Here is a 22,328-nt window from a genome sequence, read left to right as displayed (position 1 = left end):
ACCATATTGGTATACTAGCGATTTACAAGAACCACTGCAAATGCTGCATTTGCAACGACTGCAGTATTTCGTAACCGTCGTTGTTACCACGAGATCAAACAACACCTCATTACTCTTTTGCAGTTTTAAAGAAAACATTGCTTTAAATCGTCGTATGATCAATCGAAAGTCGATAGGCCGTTGTAGAATGCTGTAATTCTAAATTGATCTGGGACTTCAGCAGAAAATTGAGCATTTTTGCAAACTTAACATGCACTTATAGGGTTTGGGCATGTCAAGAAATTCCCTACCGATTTTTCAACCGATAGCGGGACGCCATCTACCGTTTTTTTTATCGAATTTTAGGTACGCCATACCGAAATCCAAAGCCTGCGAAGTGGAAACACTGATAAAAACGATTAAAGTTTGGGATTGGAAGTAACCTTGCTAACTGGCCTACTAATAATTTTTTTGCTTCTAAAGCACATCTAAAGAAGATGTCTGGCCCATCTCTCAAGGTGAAGCTGAAGCAAAAGAATATCAGGATTAAACACCAAAAGAAAAAGGTGTTCCAGGCTACGGATCCTCTTCTGTCTGTTTTCATGTGGGGAGTCAATCATTCAGTAAGATTGTTTTGTTTCCTTTTTATTCTGTTATGAGTATTAGTCACTAAATATAACTGTAGGCATTGGAACCTATAGGAAGAAGCAATTCTTCCTCTATGGTGCTGACCCAAGCTAGGCCTTTGTCTAAAATTAAAAAATAGTCTAGGCCTATCTAAGGATTTTTGTTATCTTTTACAGTTTTTGAGCTAGGCTTGTTACATTAAGGGGTTGAGGGGTAGGTAATGGTTAGGACTTGGACTTCTTCAGGAGCAGACATGCTAGAGCTAAAAGAGATTCATTTATAGATTGGTCATTTTATGCTCATTATTGTTTTTCAGGAATTTGTCCCAAGCTCCCTCTAATGGTCTCTTATATCCATAGGCTATACACAAAAATAATATAAATTTTACTTCATAATGTGCATCAAGAATCAATAAATTACCTTAAATTGCAGCTTAGAGCAATCTAAGGGCTTCCTAATCATATTTCTTCTCAACATCACTCCATTCAGTGCCCATTCTTAATTTGAAAATGTCAAGACACATTGCAGAGCCAGCATATCCTGACAGTCTATTCTAAAGGCTGATGATTCTGTTTGAAAAGAACTGATTTCTCTGGTGGAGTCTGCATGACATCTTAGACAGTTTCTGGTAGAAGAGGTGGTGACAAACAAGAATAAATCAGGGTCAGTATTTGTCAAAATAAGTATGAAGGCAGTTGTGACATCCCTAAGTTTGCACCTATATGATAGGCTTAGTATTTTGAGGCAACAAAGATGTTCACAATAGGGAACTTTGGAATTTGCTAATAAATTTTTTTGCACACCTTTTGACTGCTTCTAGGATGAATTTGTCTTATTTGTACAAAGGGGATGCATGCCAACTTCAAGTTTAGGTTAAACAAGAGCTTTATATAGGGTTGTCATGACTCCTAGAGAGCAGCTGCTGATAGCTCTGTTTATTGTTCCTAGGGTCTGGTTAGCTGATGAAGCAGAAATAACAGCATGAGAATCAAATTTAATTGTATTTCCTTGTTTTTTCCCATTGTCATCTATGGGTAAATATTTAATAATTCTCATAAATGACCTACAAACAGAGTGAATACACAACTCAATGACTTTTTGTGCTCCTTCCAAATATAATAGGCTAATTGTTTTTGCCACAAACTTAATTTTAATCTAAACTTACCCAAATATTTGGCCCATGTTATATATTTTCTATGCATTTGTTGAACCTCAAATTTATCACTGTCACTTCAATTTATGGATAAATCAGTTTTACCAAGAGTTGTGCTAACAGATTTATATAAGCTATATCTGAAACAAGAGAAAATTGTATCATCTTTCAGGGTCTGTAAGGGTTCAAAATTGAGTTCATACCAAAAACAATTGTTATGTTTTGAAAGAGCTTAAAAAGGGGTAAATTTGCAGCAGATCATATAATTTAGCTAAGATGAAAGTGAAAATGTCATTTGGTGCCTTTTTATGCACTTCATAATTTAATGATTGCTTCTGGGGCTAGTTGCATCTTCAGCCCTTAAAGGGGTCCCAAAGGTATTTCATTTTTGTTACCACACAAAGAAATTATCAACACTAGTTGAGTTATTGAAAAGTGGTTAAAAACATATCACTAGTTTATAAACATGTTGTTATAAACAAATAGTAATATAATCAAAAAAATACCTTATTTTTAAGAATTCAAACCTCATTTATTCAGCAACTCAAATATAAGCCATTTTCCTACTATTTCAATTAAGGCTGCATTTTTTGGCAGTTTCAAAATATAAAGTTCAGCACTAATTTTTGTCAATGTTATTTGAAAATACCCCCTTTTCATGAAATTTGAACCAGGACTGGTTCATCAAGTGAAGTAAAAAAGGCATTTCATTCAAATAGAACAAAAAACATTTACAAACAAACTCTTAAAAATAATATTGCCTTTTTGGTAGCCAGTCTAGAAGGTCTGTCAATAACACGTGTAGTTGTATTATTTTCCTGGTTTTTAATATAATTTTCTAAATCATTTTTAATTAAATTTTTATGTAAGGCATTAAGTGAATATTCTCCCAAGTCCATGTTTAAAGAAATATTACTATATATGTTTAATCTAATTTCAATTCCCTTTCAAACAACCTGTTTTATGCCTAAATCATTGCTAATAAGAGAAGTTTTCAAAAAGTATTTTATGGCTAGGATTATCAAAAATATGACTGCTTACAGCAGAATCAAAAAAAATATTCAAAATATTCATAGTATTAGAATTTAACCATTACTTATGTCATCTTTGTGCTGTTGTAGGTGTTATTTTAATTTTAATCAGTTCTACCAACATGGTTGTTCCTGCAGTCAAACCCCTCTTTGGTGAGTGACTGGGGTTATATCTTTACCAGAGTTTAGGAAGTTCATGATTTTAAAATTGTTTATAAATGCTACATACAAATAATTTTGTATGCTAATTTTTTTTTAATTTGTAGTGTATTTTGGAATATATAGAAGGTAATTTATATTTGAGAGCTTGGAGGGAGCTTTGCATGGTAATAGACTCTTGATTTTATGTGAGTGCCTTGCCAGTCATTGCCTACAACAATTCAATTATTGTTACATTCCACTGTCTTATATATATATATATAAAATTTACCTATTGTTCTGCTTGTTGTTTGTTATGGAAAGGCAGTGTGGTCTTCATTGCTATTTACCACTGCAAATTTACCAAAAAGGCATCAAGTGGTATATTTACTTTATTTGTTGGTTGTTTATGTGAACTATTCAATATTTACCTGTCCATGTTGTTCAGTAATTTCTTATTAATAAAATCCTTTCATGAATTGTCAAATTTAGAATAAAATGTTGACCATTGTTTTCATTCTTAAGATGTGTTTAATGAATTTCAATACATCAACAAAATACTTTGCCCAATTTTGGTCAAATTTTTTAATTAGCCTTCAATTTCAGGGAGGCATTAGCTCCTTTATTTTTTAAGAATAGGGTAGACAACTGTAAGTTTAGTATTATCATGAAAAATTGCTTTTTGGTAAGCTAGGCTACTTTCACTACCTTCAACAATCTTACATAACAGCTTAGAGCAATTTAAAGATTTTATTACTTGCTAAGCTGTCAGTGACATCTGTAAAAATGACTTAGAGACATTGGAAAAATTACCCCTCCTACCCTTAGTTTTTAAAAATGCATTGAACAACACATACATATTATTTAACTTCCGTTCAACATTGCAACTGTAGTAATGTATTTTGTTGCAACTGTAGTAATAGCATCCTTGCAAGTGAAGGTATAGATTAGAGGTTGTTGAGAAAGAAATTTGTTAAGAAAATGATTCTCAATAATCATAGCTGACTTATTTTATTGTAGGTCCAATATGCTCTACCCTCAACCCCCTTTATATGCAAATTTGTAGTCAAAATTGCGTGTTCCAAATACATTTCACCACCCATTACTCTTATTTTTCTGGTTCTTGTTTTATCACAGTTGATTCAATTTACTGGTACATAGGTCGGAACAAAAGAGATGCATTATCAGAATATATTGGAAATACAGGCCTATAATGTTGGCCATACATTTGCATATTAGGGGGGTTAGGGTATAGCATAGTGGAGCTGTAGTCAAAGTGTGTTAGCTACAGTTATTTTGCAAATTATGTAGTAAGAATTGTTTTCTTAATATGTTTCCTTCTCAATAGCCCTAAATCTAGACTTTTACCTCCCTGCCTCCTTCTTTGTTCATGAGGCCAAATATAGCCCTAGAATATAGAGCATTCAAAAGTTTATTAACCCTATTGGTTTGCATTATGGTAGCATTTTTTCTATGGCTCATTTGGACAAATATTAGTCTATAATAAAAAAAGAGCATAAAGGTCTAGATCTAAGGCTTTTAAGTAGGAATTTTGTTAAGAAGACAATTTTTACTTCATAATGTGCAGAATAATTATAGCCAACAGATTATAACTACAGCTCCACAATACTTTACTCCACCCTCCCCCCCCTTTAAGTTGCATATATATAGCCCAAACAATACATTTCCCTTGCGTTCCACCATGCATATCTCTTGTTTCAACCCATGTATCCATAAATAGAATCAACTGTGACATAACAGGAACAGGAAAGACAAGGGCAATGCATGGGAAGTGTATGATTTGGCCTATATATTATGGAGATTATGGAGAAGGGGCTGGAGTAAAGCATAGTCAAGCTACAATCATAGTGTATTAGCTACAATTACTGTGCATGTTATGGAGTAAGAATTGTTTTCTTTACCGTGTTTCCTTCTCAAAAGTCCCAATTCGAGACCTCTACAAAAAAGAGTAGTACTATTCAGTTCATCAGTTAACCCTCTTTTATTCTCTAAAGAACAATTCTTATTTCAAGTTGTGTGTTTTAATTTGTCATAAAATCAATAACATAAGTAAAATAAAGTAAGTCATATCATGCTTAACTTAAATTACTTTAAATCAAACTGGCTAGCAATAGGACAAATCTTATGTCCACCAGCGTCAGTGATGTTAGTTAGTCCTCTATGGTTTCCCAAGCAGTGTTCCATGGTTTAATGAGCTACTCCCTCTCCACTGATGACTTGAACACATCCACACTCGTAGAGGTTGCTTTTTTTCTGTTGGGGAGTTCCACAAGCTCATAACCCTATTTGAAAACAACTTGTTCCTTAGTCTGGTATTTGCTTGTCTCTGGAAAAGCTTATGAAAATGACCATGAGTTGTCTTTCAATTTTCCAGTTGGAGAAGATCAGGAATGGTATATTGAGCATTTAGAAGCTTGTATGCTGTTATCACATCGCCATGTTTGTATCAATATGTTAAAGATGGTATTTTGAGCTTATGGAGATGGGAGGGATAAGGAGCATCATAGAGGTCTTGAATACATTTTGTTTCCCTGCCCTCCTTTGGACTGATTCCATGGCTGCTTAGTCAGTCTTGTTGATTGGGCATGGAACACACATTCCAAAGTCATAGCCATGGTTGAACTAGACTCTTGTAAAGCTTAGTCTTAACTGTCTTAGATCTGCTAGTGAATATTCTTTTGATTAGCCTTTGTAGTAGTTGCTTGTGCACAAAGATGAAAATTCAACTCGTTATCGACCAGGATACCAAGATTTCTCTCTGTGGGGTAGCTAAAAATAGCTTTGTGGGACCCATCACTACAATTCATATGGTACTGAGTGTGTGAGTTTTTCTTCCTAAAGTTGATAGTCTTGCGTTTTTCTGCATTGAATTCAAGCTTCCAAATATTAATCCAGTGAGTTTGATGCATTAAGGTCCAGTTGTATTGATTCAGTGTTTTCTATTGTGTCAACCAGTAAGTTTTGAGTCATCAGCAAAGAGTCTTGCTTTTTTCTGCAAGATATTCGACATGTCATTTGTATATGTATTGAATAGATTATTGAAAAAAATCTTATGAAATGCAGATTGACAGTTTAGTATGTAAAGATATGTATGTAAAGATAAAGATCCTGAAAGTCTTAGCAATTTTGTATTTATTAGTATTTTAAAAGAGAAGATTTTTAAATTCTTTTAAGTTTGCCCTGGTTATTCATTGTAATTTCTTTTTTTTTTTAGGTTTCACTTGTTTATTGATAGTAATTTATATTCATTTTACACTTAGATTGCCATTTCTCTTTACTTTAGCTTATCTTAGGTTAAATGTAGTTCCTTACTTTTCTTTGAGAAACTTCTTTTGTGCAAAAAGTCCTTAAAAAATAATATCTGTTTGTTTTTAATTGACATACCATACTTTGTTTTTGGTTAATAAAAGGAAAATTTGTAAAAACTTTTTTCAGTATTTCTGTTTAAGAGGCAAGATTTTGGTTTGTTTTTATTATATTGGACAAAGTTTCACTACAAATTTTGGTGAAAGCTGTACTATAGAACTTTAGATGGATGGATACATGGAATATTATTCAAGTAAATGGATTAAAAGGTCAAAATGGAAGTGGCTGTCCTTCATTTACTTTATAATTATTAGAAAGGTGCCAAAGCAATTAATTTTTTTTTGAATGATCCTACTGTCATATTTTTATGACTGTCCTTCTTTTATAAAAAAAGATAATATATTGTGGGCACAATGCATCATGCATGCAAATCAAAGCATGATCATGCTTTGCATGATCATGCATGCAAAGAAAAAAAAATGCAGTAACGAGTGCAGCAAATGATGTATAATTTTTATGAATCTAAGGTTACACATTTAATTCAGGAGCAAAAATTTCAAGAACATAACGCCTTACCAAATCAGCTACATTGGCTTGAATACATTCGTTTTGAATTGGTATATGATGAAATAACTCAGACGTTATGCGGACAAACACGACGTCACTCGACAGACAGACAGACAACTTATTTTTATATATATTCCCTGTGTCCCGGTGTCCCGGTCGTCATTTGTGTCCCGGTGTCCCGGTCTGTATATACATTCGTTTTTGAATTGGTATATGATGAAATAAATTTTTAGTTTTTTTCCTTTTTTTTAGTTTTTTTGCTTTTTTCTTTTTAGTTTTTTTGTAGTTTTTACCTTTTTTTAGTTTTTTTATTTTTATTTATATTTTTTTAGTTTTCTTTTTCTCCTTTATTTTTCTGTTTTTTTCTTGTTTTAGTTTTTTTTTTTTTAGTTTTTAGTTTTTTACCTTTTTTTTATTTCTTTTAGTTTTTTTTATTAGTTTTTAGTTTTTTTGTAGTTTTTACCTTTTTTTAAGCCAAGGTTCGAACCTGGAACCTCTTGAACCTAGAACCTGGAACATAACGCCTTACCAACTCAGCTACATCGGCTTGAATACATTTGTTTTTGAATTGGTATATGATGAAATAATTCAGACGTCATATGCGGACAAACACGACGTCACTCGAGAGACAGACAGACAACTTGTTTTTATATATATTCCCTGTGTCCCGGTCGTCATTTGTGTCCCGGTCTGTATATACATTCGTTTTTGTTTTTTAGTTTTTTACCTTTTTTCAGTTTTCTTTTTCTTCTTTATTTTTCAGCGTCACGATTAAACATTTTTCCGTCCACGATCTTCTTACAATTAAAAATTTGTCTTTGAACGATTTTCTTAAATACTTTTATTGACGTCATCGTCATAACAAACATGACGGCAACTAACTTCATAACGACATGATGACATGACGTCATTCGACAGATAGACAGACAGACAACTTATTTTTATATATATGGATTTCAGAGGATATATGTATATATATTTATAGACAATACATAGACAAAGAGACAATACATAGACATATACATAGACAAAGAGCCTGCTTTTGTGTGGTTTGTCATGGTCCTCTCTTTGCTTTGGAAAGATCATAAGCAGCTTGGGCCTTTGTCCCTTGCAGATGAGTTTTGTCATTTAGTGCAATAGTTGCGTCATTTAAATATAATTTTATGCATGTTGTCTTTTTAGTTAGTTTACAAGAAAACAGGTCAGACCATGCTTCTTATGGTGGTAACTAAAGTATATGCACAGTAATTTCTAGTGTTCGGCTCTGTAGTCTAGGAATGCATTGCGCATATTAACACACCTCCAATTTTATCTGATTGAAAGAGACAGCTGTACTTCTAAATTTTATAATACTTATTGCGATATTTTGAAGTAGTCTAGTTAAATTCAGGCAGTTGGAATCTGAAAGAAGTGGACGAAATATTGATTACGAAGTTGGGTCTAGATTTGCTTGTTAAATTACGCAGGCACAATTAAAAAGAAGCGTAAAAATATTACTTTAACGAACTTGGTTTAACATCCTCTAAAGAAACAACTGAATTTAGTTCTGTTTTCGTAATTGCTCAGCATTTTTCTTCATTGATAAATAACTTTTTTCAGATTAACGAATTGGGCCATGTTAACATTCCAGTTATGCTCATGCCGGATGATTTTAGAGCCTATTCAAAGATTAAAGTTGACTATCATCTTTATAACAAGTAAGCTCCACCTTTATTTTCATTTTATACTAGTTAATAGCTGCCATCCATGACAGCTGCTCCCAATTATTCTAGTATCAGCGTCAAGGAAACGGAATGAGCAACTGACGATGGCTTATTTCATTTGTGTCTCTGAGTTATTTCCAGATTTAACTTGTCAAGAAGCTAGAATAACTGTGGTCAATTGTTTAGATTTTTTGGGGATGTAATTATGAATTGGACATCCATATAGCTGCAGCTCTCTTAGTCTTTTCTCGACTCCTGTTGACTATTGCAGTTTAAAATCTGAGTTTACAAATCCCACATATGCACTTGCCTCCTATATGGCTGCAAAAGTTGGTGAATAAAAACTCCCGAAATTCAACCTCATAACTCCTTCAACCAAAAGTACATCAGACAAATGGTCGGAATTAATCTCAATGACTGGTTGTCTATTGAAAAGAACGATTCAGACAAATATAAAACTATGATTCTATCATCTAGTGCTGCACTCTTGGCTTGGCCAAACCTATTGAAAACTGATTGGCTCTTGCTCAAAGTTACTCTCCCTTTACTTAAAAGCATCCCTGGGGTAGAGACGCTGCCATGGAGGCCAGACAAATCCTGACTAAACACCATCAAAACTGACCTTGAATTCTTTTGGTGGCTTCCAAGGCCATGGTCGGTGATGGTGCTCCTCTCCGCTTAAAGGTGTCACTCCTATTAATCAATACTGCACCCAATGCGTCTTGAGAATCTGCCACAACATAGCTCCAGACATAGCTGTCACTCTGCTTTTGTACTGAACCAAGTACAACTAAGTAAGTGATAAAAGTTTTTCTGATAGACCAGTCCAAAGTGTTCCCACTAATTCATAGCGAGAGACCTTTTCTCCTTTTCCAGTCCTTCTTCTAGAGAATAATCATTGCTCTATGAGAAGCTTTGAGATTTAATAGCCCTAACCCCTGAACCCTACATCAAGCAAGGGTTTACAAGTGTAAAACAAGAATAAGAAAAACAAGTGAATATCATGATTAATAGGCAGTAACCACAAGCCCTCTAGTAGGCAAGGCAACGAACCTGATTGAAATAGAATCTAATCTGGGGGTATTTACGGTAACTTTTTGTAGGTAGTTAAATATGCTGCAAAGGTATGGGTGCTAAAGAAAAAAAGGGAGGTACATTCTAGATGTTATTGAGAGAAATCGTTTAAGGTTAGTTTATGCATAAATCTTTGAGATTAGGTGGCAAGCACAAGTCTGTAAATGAAGTAGTTTGAATCAACTGAATATATGGTTTATGAAAAATTATTATGGGCTGCTTAGGTGTGTTCTACACAATTAAAATGTTTATATTCCTAGTTAGCCCTACTAAACAGCACATAAGAGGATAACAGAAAGAAAGGTGGGGTAGCGTGGACTGTGTGATGAGATATGCTACGCCAGGGATAAAACGATAAGAAATCACTAAAAACTGCTAGGGATTTCTTGGTAGGTGATCAGACCAAGAGCTTTAAACTAGGTAAGGTAAAGGGACAAATATTTGTTGTTTGTCTTAGATGACTCTGCTCAGCTACGAGCTTTAATTAGCTGTAAATTTATATTCTAGTAAAATTTTCTAACGGTTTCTAAATTTCTGAAGAGCTAGTGTGTGAACTTTTTCGAAACATATATCATTTATATTTTTTACTTATATGTTAAATTTAAAGCGAAAGCAATTATGGGTCTTCTTACCCAGAAACCTATGGGCCTCTTCTCCAATTATCCCTATGCAAGTTAAGTGAAAAAGTTTGTAGAGTTTTCTATTTAATAAAGTGAAGTTTATTTCTTCCAGACTTTAGAACATGGCTTTAACTAAGAGAAACAAAACATATCTAAAACTAAAGCTAGTAGTCTGTGAAGAAAAAGAGTAATAGTTCGTGGTAGCGGGCTTTAAGTTAAGAGCAAACTGTGCTATTAGTAACCAAAATTCGATTAAATGGGACTTTCATAATAATATGTACACACAAAGAATCTGATTTTCGTATTGACTTCGTCCGATCTTGTAATATTCGTTTAGTTCAAAGAAGTCCATTAAAATCTTAAAAGCCCAAGAAAATTTTGATGATTTTAAAAAAAATGGGGGAAACACCAACTAAAAACGAAGGGGAATTGATGAAAAATACGACATGAAAATGTTCATCATGTCAGAAAGCTCTTTTGTTAGGGTTCTAAGCTCCTATTTTAAAAAGCAATGTGAAAAATCATTTTTTTTTCCGAGGGAAAAAACGATAAACGGTAACCATTTATCGTTTTTTTTTGTCCTGGTGATTTTGTCAAATCAATGATCCTAGAATGTCAAAATGAGGGCATAATCGAATAAATATTGAAAGTTGTAGTGCCCTTTCAAGTATCTTAAGAGATAGTACCATAGCTTTATAGTATCCCATTTTATGGCAGAAAAGAATGATTTTAGCCTAGTGAGGGCTAGCATGCTTTTGAGTGGAGCATTCTGTGATGACTAATTGACTAATTGGTTTTAGATTGTCGAAAAGTTGTCAATTTAGCCTCACTATTTCAGAAGCCGTAATCCCACATGGTGGTGCATTCGTTCCTAAAGATGCCTACAGCCTACACAAAATAAACGGTTAATATAGACAGTCTTTTTAAGATTCATTCGACAAGTTCGAGGCATTTTATATCTATGTATATTGATGTGTAGCTATGCACTAGGTATGTGTATTAGGGGCGATAGTTATAATGTTAGCACTTTAAACCTAAACGGTGCTAAAAAGCCTCAATATACAAACAATCAGGAAGAGGTAATTCAAATAAATATGGAAAAAGGGAGGATTTACTCCAGGATGACAGTTCCCCTCTTATTGCAGAAATGTTGTAGATAAAGTAAAAGTTTCCATATGCTTACCTTCACAGAAGTACGAGGATGAGCATTTTTCTGGTTTTTCTACGAATTCCCTTTAAGAATGTAAAGATAATGATGTTATAATTAATTTAGGGCATTTTAACTCTTAGCACCCCACCCCCCCCCCCATCCTGAGAAAGTATTTAAACGCTTTTATGTAAATATCTAAATACAAACATAACAATGGCGGGTTGAGGAGTAGGAGGTAGACAACTTCACATTCAAGAGAGTTTGATTCCAATAGTTTTCAGAAAGAAACTGAAAGTCTAGAGACCGAAACTCTAATAAATGAAATTTTGAGTACAATATTTCTTGATTTCTTTGGTTTCTTGATTTCTTGATTTCAGTATTTCTTTGATTGCAAAATTTCTTGTTTTTCCAGAGAAGGATGGTCACTCATTGATGATCGTATCAAACCAATGGTTCCATACTATCGAAAGAGGGCTCATAAAAAAAATTAAAAGATCCTGTGCCCTTTTTACTTAAAAAAATACATCTTACCACAGGAAAGGGGCAAATTCTAGTGTTATGTCTTGCAAAACAACAATAGCGCCTGGACTTGCCACAGATAATTTTGAGCACAAATTCTGAGATAGCCAATTGACCTATTAATTGTTGAATGGTTGTTTATGTAGCCTACCCAAACCTGGAGGTCTTGCTAGCGGCGTGCGGTATAACATTCTTTTCTAAACATAAATACAGTCCACAAAAAACTGAACCATTATTGTAAACCACTTATTAAAAAAAAAAAAAAAAAACGAATAGTTATACAGCACTGCATAGTTACACACTGGCCTCTAAAGTGAGGCTATAGGGATATAATTATATGCTTTTACAGATGAAGTTGTTCTTCTTTCCCTGTGCGTTTCCTTTTTTCTATTTCTTAATTTTTTAAACTAAAAACTACTTTTATTTATAGAGAAAACATGCCTAGTCATTTCAAGTTTAAAGAGTACTGCCCAATGGTTTTTAGGAATCTCAGAGAAAGGTTTGGAGTTGATGACAGTGATTATTTAAATTCTTTAACCAGGTATTTTTTTCTTCTGCATCATTTTCCTTTCTTTTTCTTTCTGTAACAGACTTCCTGACTCTTGATTCCCCAGCCCTGTTTTCTTGCTTGATGATAGTTCTCTTTCCACCTAACTGTTAAATGTTCTACGGTCAGTTGAACTATAATAAAGCTTACTGATACTCTAAAAATTTAACTAATTTAGAGCTATATTTTACAAAAATGAGCTTCTTGGCTTACCTAATATCGGCGTCGTCACTCTAAAATAAAATGATGTAATTTGGCCCTGACACGCGATTACCTAATATCGGCGTCGTCACTCTAAAACAAAATGATACTCTAAGATAGGTACTGTATTCTAATACCATTTGCGTTATATTCGTGTAACGATTAAACTCTGTATACTATATTACTAAATATGTTTGTTTTTTTCGGTGAGGGAGGGGGGCTGAGGGGCTCCAATAAAGTGTTTGTGCAGACATTAGCCCTTTTTGTTATTCTGCTGAACATTTAGCGTGCCACTGCCTTGATGCTTATACCATCCCGTCTATTCCAGTGTCCCTACTTTAATATCTGCTAAATCCAGAAAGGGCGTTCCGACCCCGGTGCCCTTTTGAAACCATATGATTTTCCTATAATTAAAATATGCTTGCAATTTACTGTTTTTACGTTTTTGCTTCCCCCGAAAATAAACATGCCGGGCTTTTCTGTACGCTACTAGACACAGTTTTACGTAATTGATCATAATTGGCAAAAGTATAAAGTGACTCTTTTTGTTCTAATCTATTTATTTTCTTTCTTGTGCTTTCGGATTTGGATTTTTACTTGCTCACTCATTACTGACGGATTTCTGGAATACGACTAATATTTTTTGCTATAACTAGTATATAGCAAATACTTACTTAGTGTAGTATATACTTAGTATCCCACACTAAGTGGGAGTACTAAAAACAATTTCTCCTCCTTAAAATATATGGATAAGGATTTCATTACAACAGTAGTTTTATTTAAAAAATAATTTTTGAATGAAATCTAAAATGCTGATGAGTAAAACCTCGCTATGTGTCTTTTTTTGCTGCTTATTTGTCAATTTATCTCTACTAGATTTATTTATATTGCTACAATCTGACTTTTGGAGTATGTTTTAAAACAGAGGTTTCGCTTCTCTTTTTTGCTCCTCATGTAATCGATTCTAATCGATTTTACTGTAAGATCCTGTTTCCATAATGACCATAGCACGCTCTGACGTTCAAGTCCCTTTTTTTGCAAAATAGTCTCTCAATAGTCTTTTTCGCTGCTTATTTGTCAATTTATGTCTACTAGGTTTATTTATATTGCTACAATCTGATTATAAGAGTGTGTTTTAAAACAGAGGTTTCGCTTGTCTTTTTTGCCCCTCCTGTATTCTATTCTAATCGATTTTAGTGTACGGTCCTGTATCTATAAGGACAATAGCACGCTCTGACATTCAGGTCTCTTTTTTCTTGCTTTTTTTGCAAAATAGTTTCTCAAAAGAATTTTCTTCAGTATGTTTTAACTACTCTTTTTATAATAGAATCTTATAATAGTAAATTGGAAGAAAATGATCATAAGCTGAGCAAGACCTTAATTGCAACCTATTGTTCGGGAAGAGTTCTCTGGAAAATTCAACATTTGATGAGACTGCCTAGCATTTTCAGTTCAGTAGAAAGCGAGATCTTTCAATTGACAAATCTTTTTAAATCATATTCCTTTTTCTCCGGAAAACTGTTCTTCACACCTTTAGAATATGCTTTTGTAGAATGGAAAGTGAAGAATATCATGAAAATCTGTATGAGGACTAGGGAGTTTAATAGGATATCGATCTTAAGATCAAAAGTACCTAGAGATGTTTCTCCAGCGTTCTGAATACGATAGGAGCACAATTTGGCTCTTTTCCATAAGATTATATAACTTTCAAAGGGTCGAAGGATGAATCAGCGTGATGCATATGTGCGCTTATGCACATCAGCCAAAATTTAAAATCTGTATAAATTTAGAACAATCTTGTCTTTTTAGTTATAATGTGCTAGAAGTAAGATATTTAGGCCTAAAGCATGTGTTTTATCTGTATCAAACCCTCTGAGAATAAAATAGTGTTCTTTTAAGGTTTCCGCCGAAGAGTATCGGAAACATATAAGGACCGAAAAGAAAACCACCTGCGCCATCTAGTGTTTGGTGTCTATGTTTGACCGAAGATCACTGCATATTTGTCTTTTCAGATCCTTCAAAATGTAGGGGAGGATAAAGATAGCAGAAATCTGTTCCCATTAGGCCTACCAGCTTAAGATCAACTAGAATACTTAACCTTCCGAGATTTCGCAAGATAACCTAGGCCTATTTTGTGCAAAATGAATTTTGACTGAAAACATTTCTTGGAAACAAAAATACTGATCAATTATCACCTACAGAGAAATTTAGTTTTAATTGTATTTTACTGTATGTTAATCGTGTAAAATCTACTATTTTCTGTACAATTTTCTACTTTTTAATCGAGTCACCAGTCGCTACACTGTCAATAGTGCTAGGAGTTTTCACTCCCTGTCTTTTTATGCTAAAATGCCGAAGGTCCATCTTTTATAAGTTTCTATTTAGTTTTGGCCCTACAGTATGCTTCCGTCAGCCAATTGGAGATTTATTTTTGTTTGACAATATTGTATAAATTCACGGCTTTTAAAATTTAAATTTTGGTAAAATGCATTTTTATTTCTCATTGTGCTACAGGAGCAAAACTTTGGTTTTGTCCATTTTTGCTCTTATGCTTCTAATTCTGGTTTATTGCGAAAAAAATTGTATGGGTTTAACACCTGTGTTTTTATTCAAAGTATGAACCTCTGGCCAGATTAATAAATGAGATTTAAAATTTGGAAAGTTGCTAATAATTGTCGTCTAGGGCCGAAACCGTGATTTCGCTTGCATTTGATCCCTGGCCTTCAGTGCTGAAGGGAAGTCTCATTGTCTTATAGAACTGTCTGAAGCTCTTCTGCCAAGGTTTCATAGAGCTATGTTTCTGATTTCGAGTGGAAAGCTATTTAAGCAGGCTGGCATGCGGCAGTTTACATTTGAAGGCAGACTAATATATAAGGGTGTATAAGAGATTCGACAGTTCTCTGGTCCCTGAAGCAATGTATTGTTTTAGAAAAATAAAAATTAAGCGATGAAAAAAAAACAAAGATTTTCTTGTTGGTTCGAAATTGTTGCCATCTACCTCTACTAGCGAGTGCTGTATATAATTTGGGTTCAGTTTGTCGTATCATTTTCCGCGTTTGGGCCTAAGGCAGACAAATTTTTGTTGTAAACTCTCTTATTTCTGTCATTGCCAAAGAAATTGGTGCCTACCCTATGCTCATTCCTTAGTATTCATATTTGAAAATTAGCTTGCAGAGGGCAGTTGATAAAAATTAATTTCTCTACTTTTTTCAAAAAAAAAAAAAAATAAATGTCGTTGATGAAATATGCAATTTTGGAAATTTCGAGGGCTGACAAATTTACTGTCGTGGTACATCTCAGGAAAAAGTCGGATAATGATTTTGCGCAAAAACAACCGGTACGTCCTGACTCGGAACATAAACTAGTTTAGTTCTGATTTGTTGCAAAAACAGGTTGGAGGCACAAAGTGGGCCCGTGGCTTCTCCCCTCCCGCCACTGCCAACTTGTTAACAGAAAGCTAGCTATGTAACGTGTTGTACCCGGAATCTAACAAGGATTTTTTTTTTTTTTTTTTGGCTGGAGAATTAATGTGGAACCACGATCCTTCAGATGACCTCTCTCCTCCCATTTTCAGCTTTGTAGCAGAAAGTTAGGATTTTCACGCCTTATGTAAATCAAAAACATGCAGTGGTTTTTCAGTATGTATGATTTATCATACATAATGGCCCTTGCTTCCCCCCTTCAATAAAAACCAATCCATTCGCCAATTTTTTAGCAGAAATGGAGTCCTAATGTAATTTTTTTGAAGCGGAATCACGTAAGAATTTTGATATCCTTTATTAGGGGTCCAAAATTGGCCAGATCTCTTCAGCAACTCGCCCCACCCAACTGCAATTTCTTTGTCCAAAGACCGGCATATTACACCTTTTTAAATTGAAAATGTGAGAATGTTTTCAATCCACTTGATTAGAGAAAGAAAAAGGGGTCATTAATAGTGACGCCTGACCGGTTTTAAGAGCGCTCATAGGCGCTTCCCTTTTCTACTTCACTGTTAATCACGAAAGAGTTTAACGGCGATCCCCTCAAGACGCAGGTGTTATTAATTTCTTCGAGACGCAGGTATTAGTTACTTAATAGGGAATGTTTTCTAAAAGATGAAGGTACTTGTTACGTAATATGGGATTTGTTTACTTTTGGATGTTCCGTAATAGGGCTTGTTAGAGTTCAGGGGCTGCTAGTCAAGATGCAAACGTACGCGTTACGTAATAGTGACTGTTTTTCTGAAGACATTTTTAAGACGTTGCAGACATTTCAAGATGCTTTTTAAGACATCGTTCAAGACATTTTTCTTCGAGACATTTCAAGACTTTTTTTAAGACATTTTTCTTCAAGATGTTTTACAAGACATTTCGAGACATTTTTCTTCAAGACGTTTTGATGACATTTCAATACGTTTTTTTAGGACATTTTTCTTCAAGACGTTTCTTAAGACATTTTCTTCAAGATGTTTTTCAGATATTTCAAGACAATTTTTTAATACATTTTTTTAAAGACGTTTGTCAAGATTTCTTTGTTTGTTATGGAATAAGGGAATGTTTACTGATGTTTAGAATGACGCATTCTCGCATGACATGCTAAACTTCAAGGGATCTGTGAGGGAATCCCCGATTGTAAATGAGCAAGACACACACTTGGGTGCTACGTAATGACGGTGCATATGTGGGTGTCTTAATACTTTAAGATTTCATTTTCTTTCAATTAATTTTTTTTTCTCAGGAAACAATTATATTAAAAGATTTTTGTCCGTATCATTTTCCGCGTTTGGGACTAAGGTAGACAAATTTGTGTTGTAAACTTTCTTATTTCTGTCATTGCCAAAGAAATTGGTGCCTACTCTATGCTCATTCCTTACTATTCATATTTGAAAATTGGCTTGCAGAGAGCAGTTGATAAAAATTAATTTCTCTACTTTTTTCTAAAAAAATGTCGTTGATGAGATATGCAATTTCGGAAATTTCGAGGGCTGACAAATTTACTGTCGTGGTACATCTCAGGAAAAAAGTCAGATAATGATTTTGCACAAAAACAAGCGGTACGTCCTGACTCGGAACATAAACGAGTTTAGTTCTGATTTATTGCAAAAACAGGTTGGAGGCACAAAGTGGGCCCGTGGCTTCTCCTCTCCCTCCACTGCCAACTTGTTAACAGAAAACTAGCTATGTAACGTGTTGTACCCGGAATCTAATAAGGATTTTAATTTTTTGACTGGAGGATCAATGTGGAATCACGATCCTTCAGATGACCTCTCTCCTCCCATTTTCAGCTTTGTAGCAGAAAGTTAGGATTTTTACCCCTTATATAAATCAAAAAGATGCAATGATTTTCAGTATGTATGATTTATCATACATAATGTCCCTTGCTTTCCCCCTTCAATAAAACCCATCCACTCGCCAATTTTGAGCAGAAATGGAGTCCTAATGTATTTTTTTTTAAGCGGAATCACGTAAGAATTTTGATTTCCTTTATTAGGGGTCCAAAATTGGCCAGTGATCTTTTCAGCAATTCGTCCCACCTAACTACAATTTCTTTGTCCAAAGGCCGGCATATTACACCTTTTTAAATTGAAAATGTGAGAATGTTTTCAATCCACTTGATAAATCACTGTTAATCACAAAAAAAGTTTAACGGCGATTCCCTCAAGACACAGGTGTTATTAATTTCTTCGAGACGCAGGTATTAGTTACTTAATAGGGAATGTTTTCTAAAAGATGAAGGTTCATGTTACGTAATATGGGATTTGTTTACTTTTGGATGTTCCGTGATAGGGTTTGTTAGAGTTCAGGGGCTGCTAGTCAAGATGCAAACGTACGCGTTACGTAATAGGGACTGTTTTCTTGAAGAAATTTTTCAAGACGTTGCAGACATTTCAAGATGCTTTTTAAGACATCTTTCAAGACATTTTTCTTCAAGACATTTCAAGACATTTTTCTTCAAGACGTTTTACAAGACATTTCTAGACATTTTTCGTCAAGACGTTTTTCATGACATTTCAATCCGTTTTTTAAGACATTTTTCATCTAGACGTTTCTTAAGACATTTTCTTCAAGACGTTTTTCAGACATTTCAAAACATTTTTTAATACATTTTTCTAAAGACGTTTGTCAAGATTTCTTTGTTTTGTAATAAGGGAATGTTTACGTATGTTAAGAATGACGTATTTTCGCATGACATGCTAAACCTCAGGGGATCTGTGACGAAATCCCCGATTGTAAATTAGCACGACACACACTTAGGTGCTACGTAATGACGGTGCATACGTGGGTGTTACGTAATGGCAGCGCACACATGGGGTGCTACGTAGTGACGATGCACACGTGAGTTTTACTTGATACTTTAAGATTTCATTTTCTTTCAATCAATTTTTTTCTCAGGAAACATTAATATTCAAAAGATTTTTGTCCGCATTAGGATCCAAAAGATATTTTCCCTCAACGGATTAGAGCATCAGACAACTGGACCAAAGAAACGTTTCTAATATTATTAATCAGGGAATATATTCTACGTGATAGCCTTTTACATACACGGAGAATTTCCTGCCCCGCTTTCTAGAACGATTAAATGTATCGCATGTTTCCAATCCTTTCCATGTGAGAGTGCGCAAGCATCCTAATGCTATTGATTTTCGGTTTATTAAGCACACCTGTTACAACGTTATTGATTTTCTAACTTAACCTAGACAGATTAAGTTTGCTATTGAGTCAGTGAGATGTTACATAGCATCGGTTTTAGATATTTCATTGGATAAATGATTACATATTGAAGATTCATCCTAGAACAAGAAATCTAAAGAATAAAGGTTTTTTTGTATACAGATTTCATTAAGCGAAAAATAAGTGTGAATTAAAGGAAGGTAGGGGGCCTTAGCAACCAATTCCAGAGAGGGAGGGGCGGAGGGTTGTTATTTGAGGTAAATTTAAGCCATATCAAGACATATTTCAGAATGGTCTCAATGAAGATGCCACATTTCTATTGCTTCATTAAGCGCACCTTCCTGCTACTTCGTATCAATTTAAATCTTGATTTTAGCAAAATCACATTTCGAATGAGCCGTAAGTATTACGCTTCATGCAGCAGAAGCCTCATTACTTACAATAGTAGTAATAGGGAAAAAATGTTTGCTTCACAATACGTTTTCTCGCTATTAAATTTCACTCCCTCTACGTCAAAAAATTCTTTAACACCTTCTGAGGTTTTAATGAAAATACCTCGTTTCTCTAAGCCAAGAAAATGCATTCCTGATTGAAAAGCGCCCATTTAAATAATATTCCTCTTCGTATTTCGCATAATATCATTAGAGGTAAATTTGACCCATATTAAGACACATTATGAATAGCACAGGACGCTTTCTGGCACCCTTCATCATTCCTAAAGCATTTTTCAGATATTTTCTTGTTAAAGAGCATGCTTTTAACCCATTGGTTAGTGCTATTGTAAGCCATCCCTCTGTGATACAGTATGTGAAATCACGCCACGATGGCAAACTACAGATGGCACACGACACCTTCTGGGCCCCATCATCATCCTTAAGACAGTCTTTTTCATTTTTTCGGTTAAAAATATGTTTTAAATCCATTGGTTTGTGTTTTTACAGGCCTGCCCTCCGTGATACAACATGTCATTTCACACCACCTTGTCATATTGACTGGCCCTCTGGCACCCCTCATCATTCTTAAAACATTCTCCAGATATTTTCTTGTTAAAATAATGCTTTAAATTCATGGGTTCGCGTTTTTGCAAGCCAATCCTCCGTGATACAACCTGTCATTTTACACCACCATGTCACACTATTACTGGTCCTCCGGCGCCCCTTATTATTCCTAAGACATTTTTTAGACATTTTAAAAATATAATAATATTCAATTCCGCTTCCCCCGCTTCTTGTTGCCATTTCCAGCCCCAGTCCGTTCCAAAACCGGCTCCGGTTGCGTCAGCTTCCGTTCTCCCACTTCTGCCCTCCCCGTCTCCCCGGTTCTGGCTCCACTAATACCGCTCCATGCTCCATCAGTTTTAGTCCCAGCCCCAGTTCTATCTATTCTGGTTCCTTTAGTTCCGGTTCTAACACTTCTCCCCCCCCCATTCCACAGATCTGATTCCACCAATTCCACTCCAAGTTCGGCCGGTTTCAGGATTTCTTGTGTGGCTGCTCCACGGTAATCTTTGATAATCACGGTTTTCTTAGAGAAGGATATAAACTTGTTCAAAATATCAGAAAATAGTCCGTCTAAGAGTATTTTTAGAGTTTTTTCTTAGATAATTATATAGAATTTGTTCAAAACATAGGAAAATAGTCCTTGTTAGAGAATTTTTAGAGGTGTTTTCTTAAAGAATGATAGGTTATATGTAGGTTAGGTTAACCTAACCTACTAGCATGTAAGAAATATTCTAAAGGTTTGAGTTGTTAACGGACCCTAAAAATAATGGAAACATAAGAAAGTAATACAATAAAAATATCTTTATTCAAATAATGGCATGTAAAATATCTTCATAAAAAATGATTGCTTTGAATCCATCACATATAATTCTCCATTTATTTTATTATTAAAGAATTAACGACGCTTCTTGACTACTAAGGTCCCTGCGTTGGCCCTGTATAATTCTCCATTTCGTGGTCTTACACAACTTTTAACAACCTCGCCATACATTTCATCGCTGATATTACTGGGTTCATGGACTGTATCTGCTGGTAAACCCACGATGGTACTAGTCATGTTTGCCGATACTTCATTTTCATCAGTTCATCTTTATATTCCTTGGGGATATTTTCTGTCAATGTCCTTTTTATTTTACTTGTAGTTTTACTGTCTGTTACAAAATTATTTTTACATAGGTCGCAGTTTTGACACTTGCATAAGATATGCAGTATGACCTTGGTACTGCATTAGGCTTGTCTTCTTTTTGTGTTCTTTTGAATGGTTATGCCAGAAAGATGATGAAAGGATCTATCAACGGCTAATGTGTTACCAGCAACAGTAGCAAGAAGTTTGCCTTCATCGTCAACTAAAAGTTATAGACTTGCATTCTTTTTAAGCATTATCATCTCTGAAAATGTTACTCTCGCACATCCGCCATTACATATGATGAATTTTTCGGTAATCCAAAGGAGTTTAATGCCTCACTGTCATGACAACGTACGCATTCATTTCCAGTAAGATCCCCATTAATGCTTGTTCCATAGTTCAAATAGTTCTCGTTGTCAGCATTCAGCGCAACGGTAATTTTATCGTGAGCACAAGCTCTCTCGGAATGTTTCATCTTGACCTTTTAAAATAGGACATGAGTGTTTATCCTTTCAATGTACAAATGATAGTGATCTAAAATGTATAATAAACTAGCTATGGTTGATGAACAGCCAAAGATTACTATGGGGCAGCCTCTTGAGAAATCTTGGAGCCGGCGGAACTTGGAGCGGATTTGGTGGAATTTGAACTGTAAAGTAGGGGGGGGGGAGAAGTGTTGGAACTGGAACTGACGCAACCGGAGCCGGATTTGGAACTGAGACTGGAACCGGCGGTCAGATGAGGGGAAACGGTGTTGGATATCACTTCATTTAAAAAAATTTCGTAAATGTCTTTGGAATGATAAGGGGTGCCAGAGGGCGAGTAAAAGTGTGACACGGTGGTGTGATATGACATGATTTATCACGGAGGGTTGGCTTGCAAAAACCCGAACCAATGGATTTATAGCTTGATTTT

At 34.8% G+C, this 22,328-nt stretch overlaps 1 protein-coding gene across 1 annotated transcript in view; it reads left to right on the top strand.

Annotated features, from left to right (window-relative positions):
* The first annotated feature begins 364 nt into the window (after positions 1 to 364).
* The window catches only part of LOC136030192 (phosphatidylinositol 5-phosphate 4-kinase type-2 alpha-like), a 48,114-nt gene continuing 26,150 nt past the window's right edge, over positions 365 to 22,328 (top strand). The window contains exons 1-3 of the mRNA XM_065708945.1: positions 365 to 602; positions 8,422 to 8,519; positions 12,319 to 12,429. Of these exons, the coding sequence (XP_065565017.1) occupies positions 477 to 602; positions 8,422 to 8,519; positions 12,319 to 12,429 (335 nt within the window). The 5' untranslated portion in view covers positions 365 to 476. The remainder of the gene's footprint in view (positions 603 to 8,421; positions 8,520 to 12,318; positions 12,430 to 22,328) is intronic.

The sequence above is a fragment of the Artemia franciscana genome, chromosome 8 (assembly GCF_032884065.1).
Source record: "Artemia franciscana chromosome 8, ASM3288406v1, whole genome shotgun sequence".
NCBI classification, from domain to species: Eukaryota; Metazoa; Arthropoda; class Branchiopoda; order Anostraca; family Artemiidae; genus Artemia; species Artemia franciscana.
This window is presented reverse-complemented; position numbering and strand designations above follow the sequence as displayed.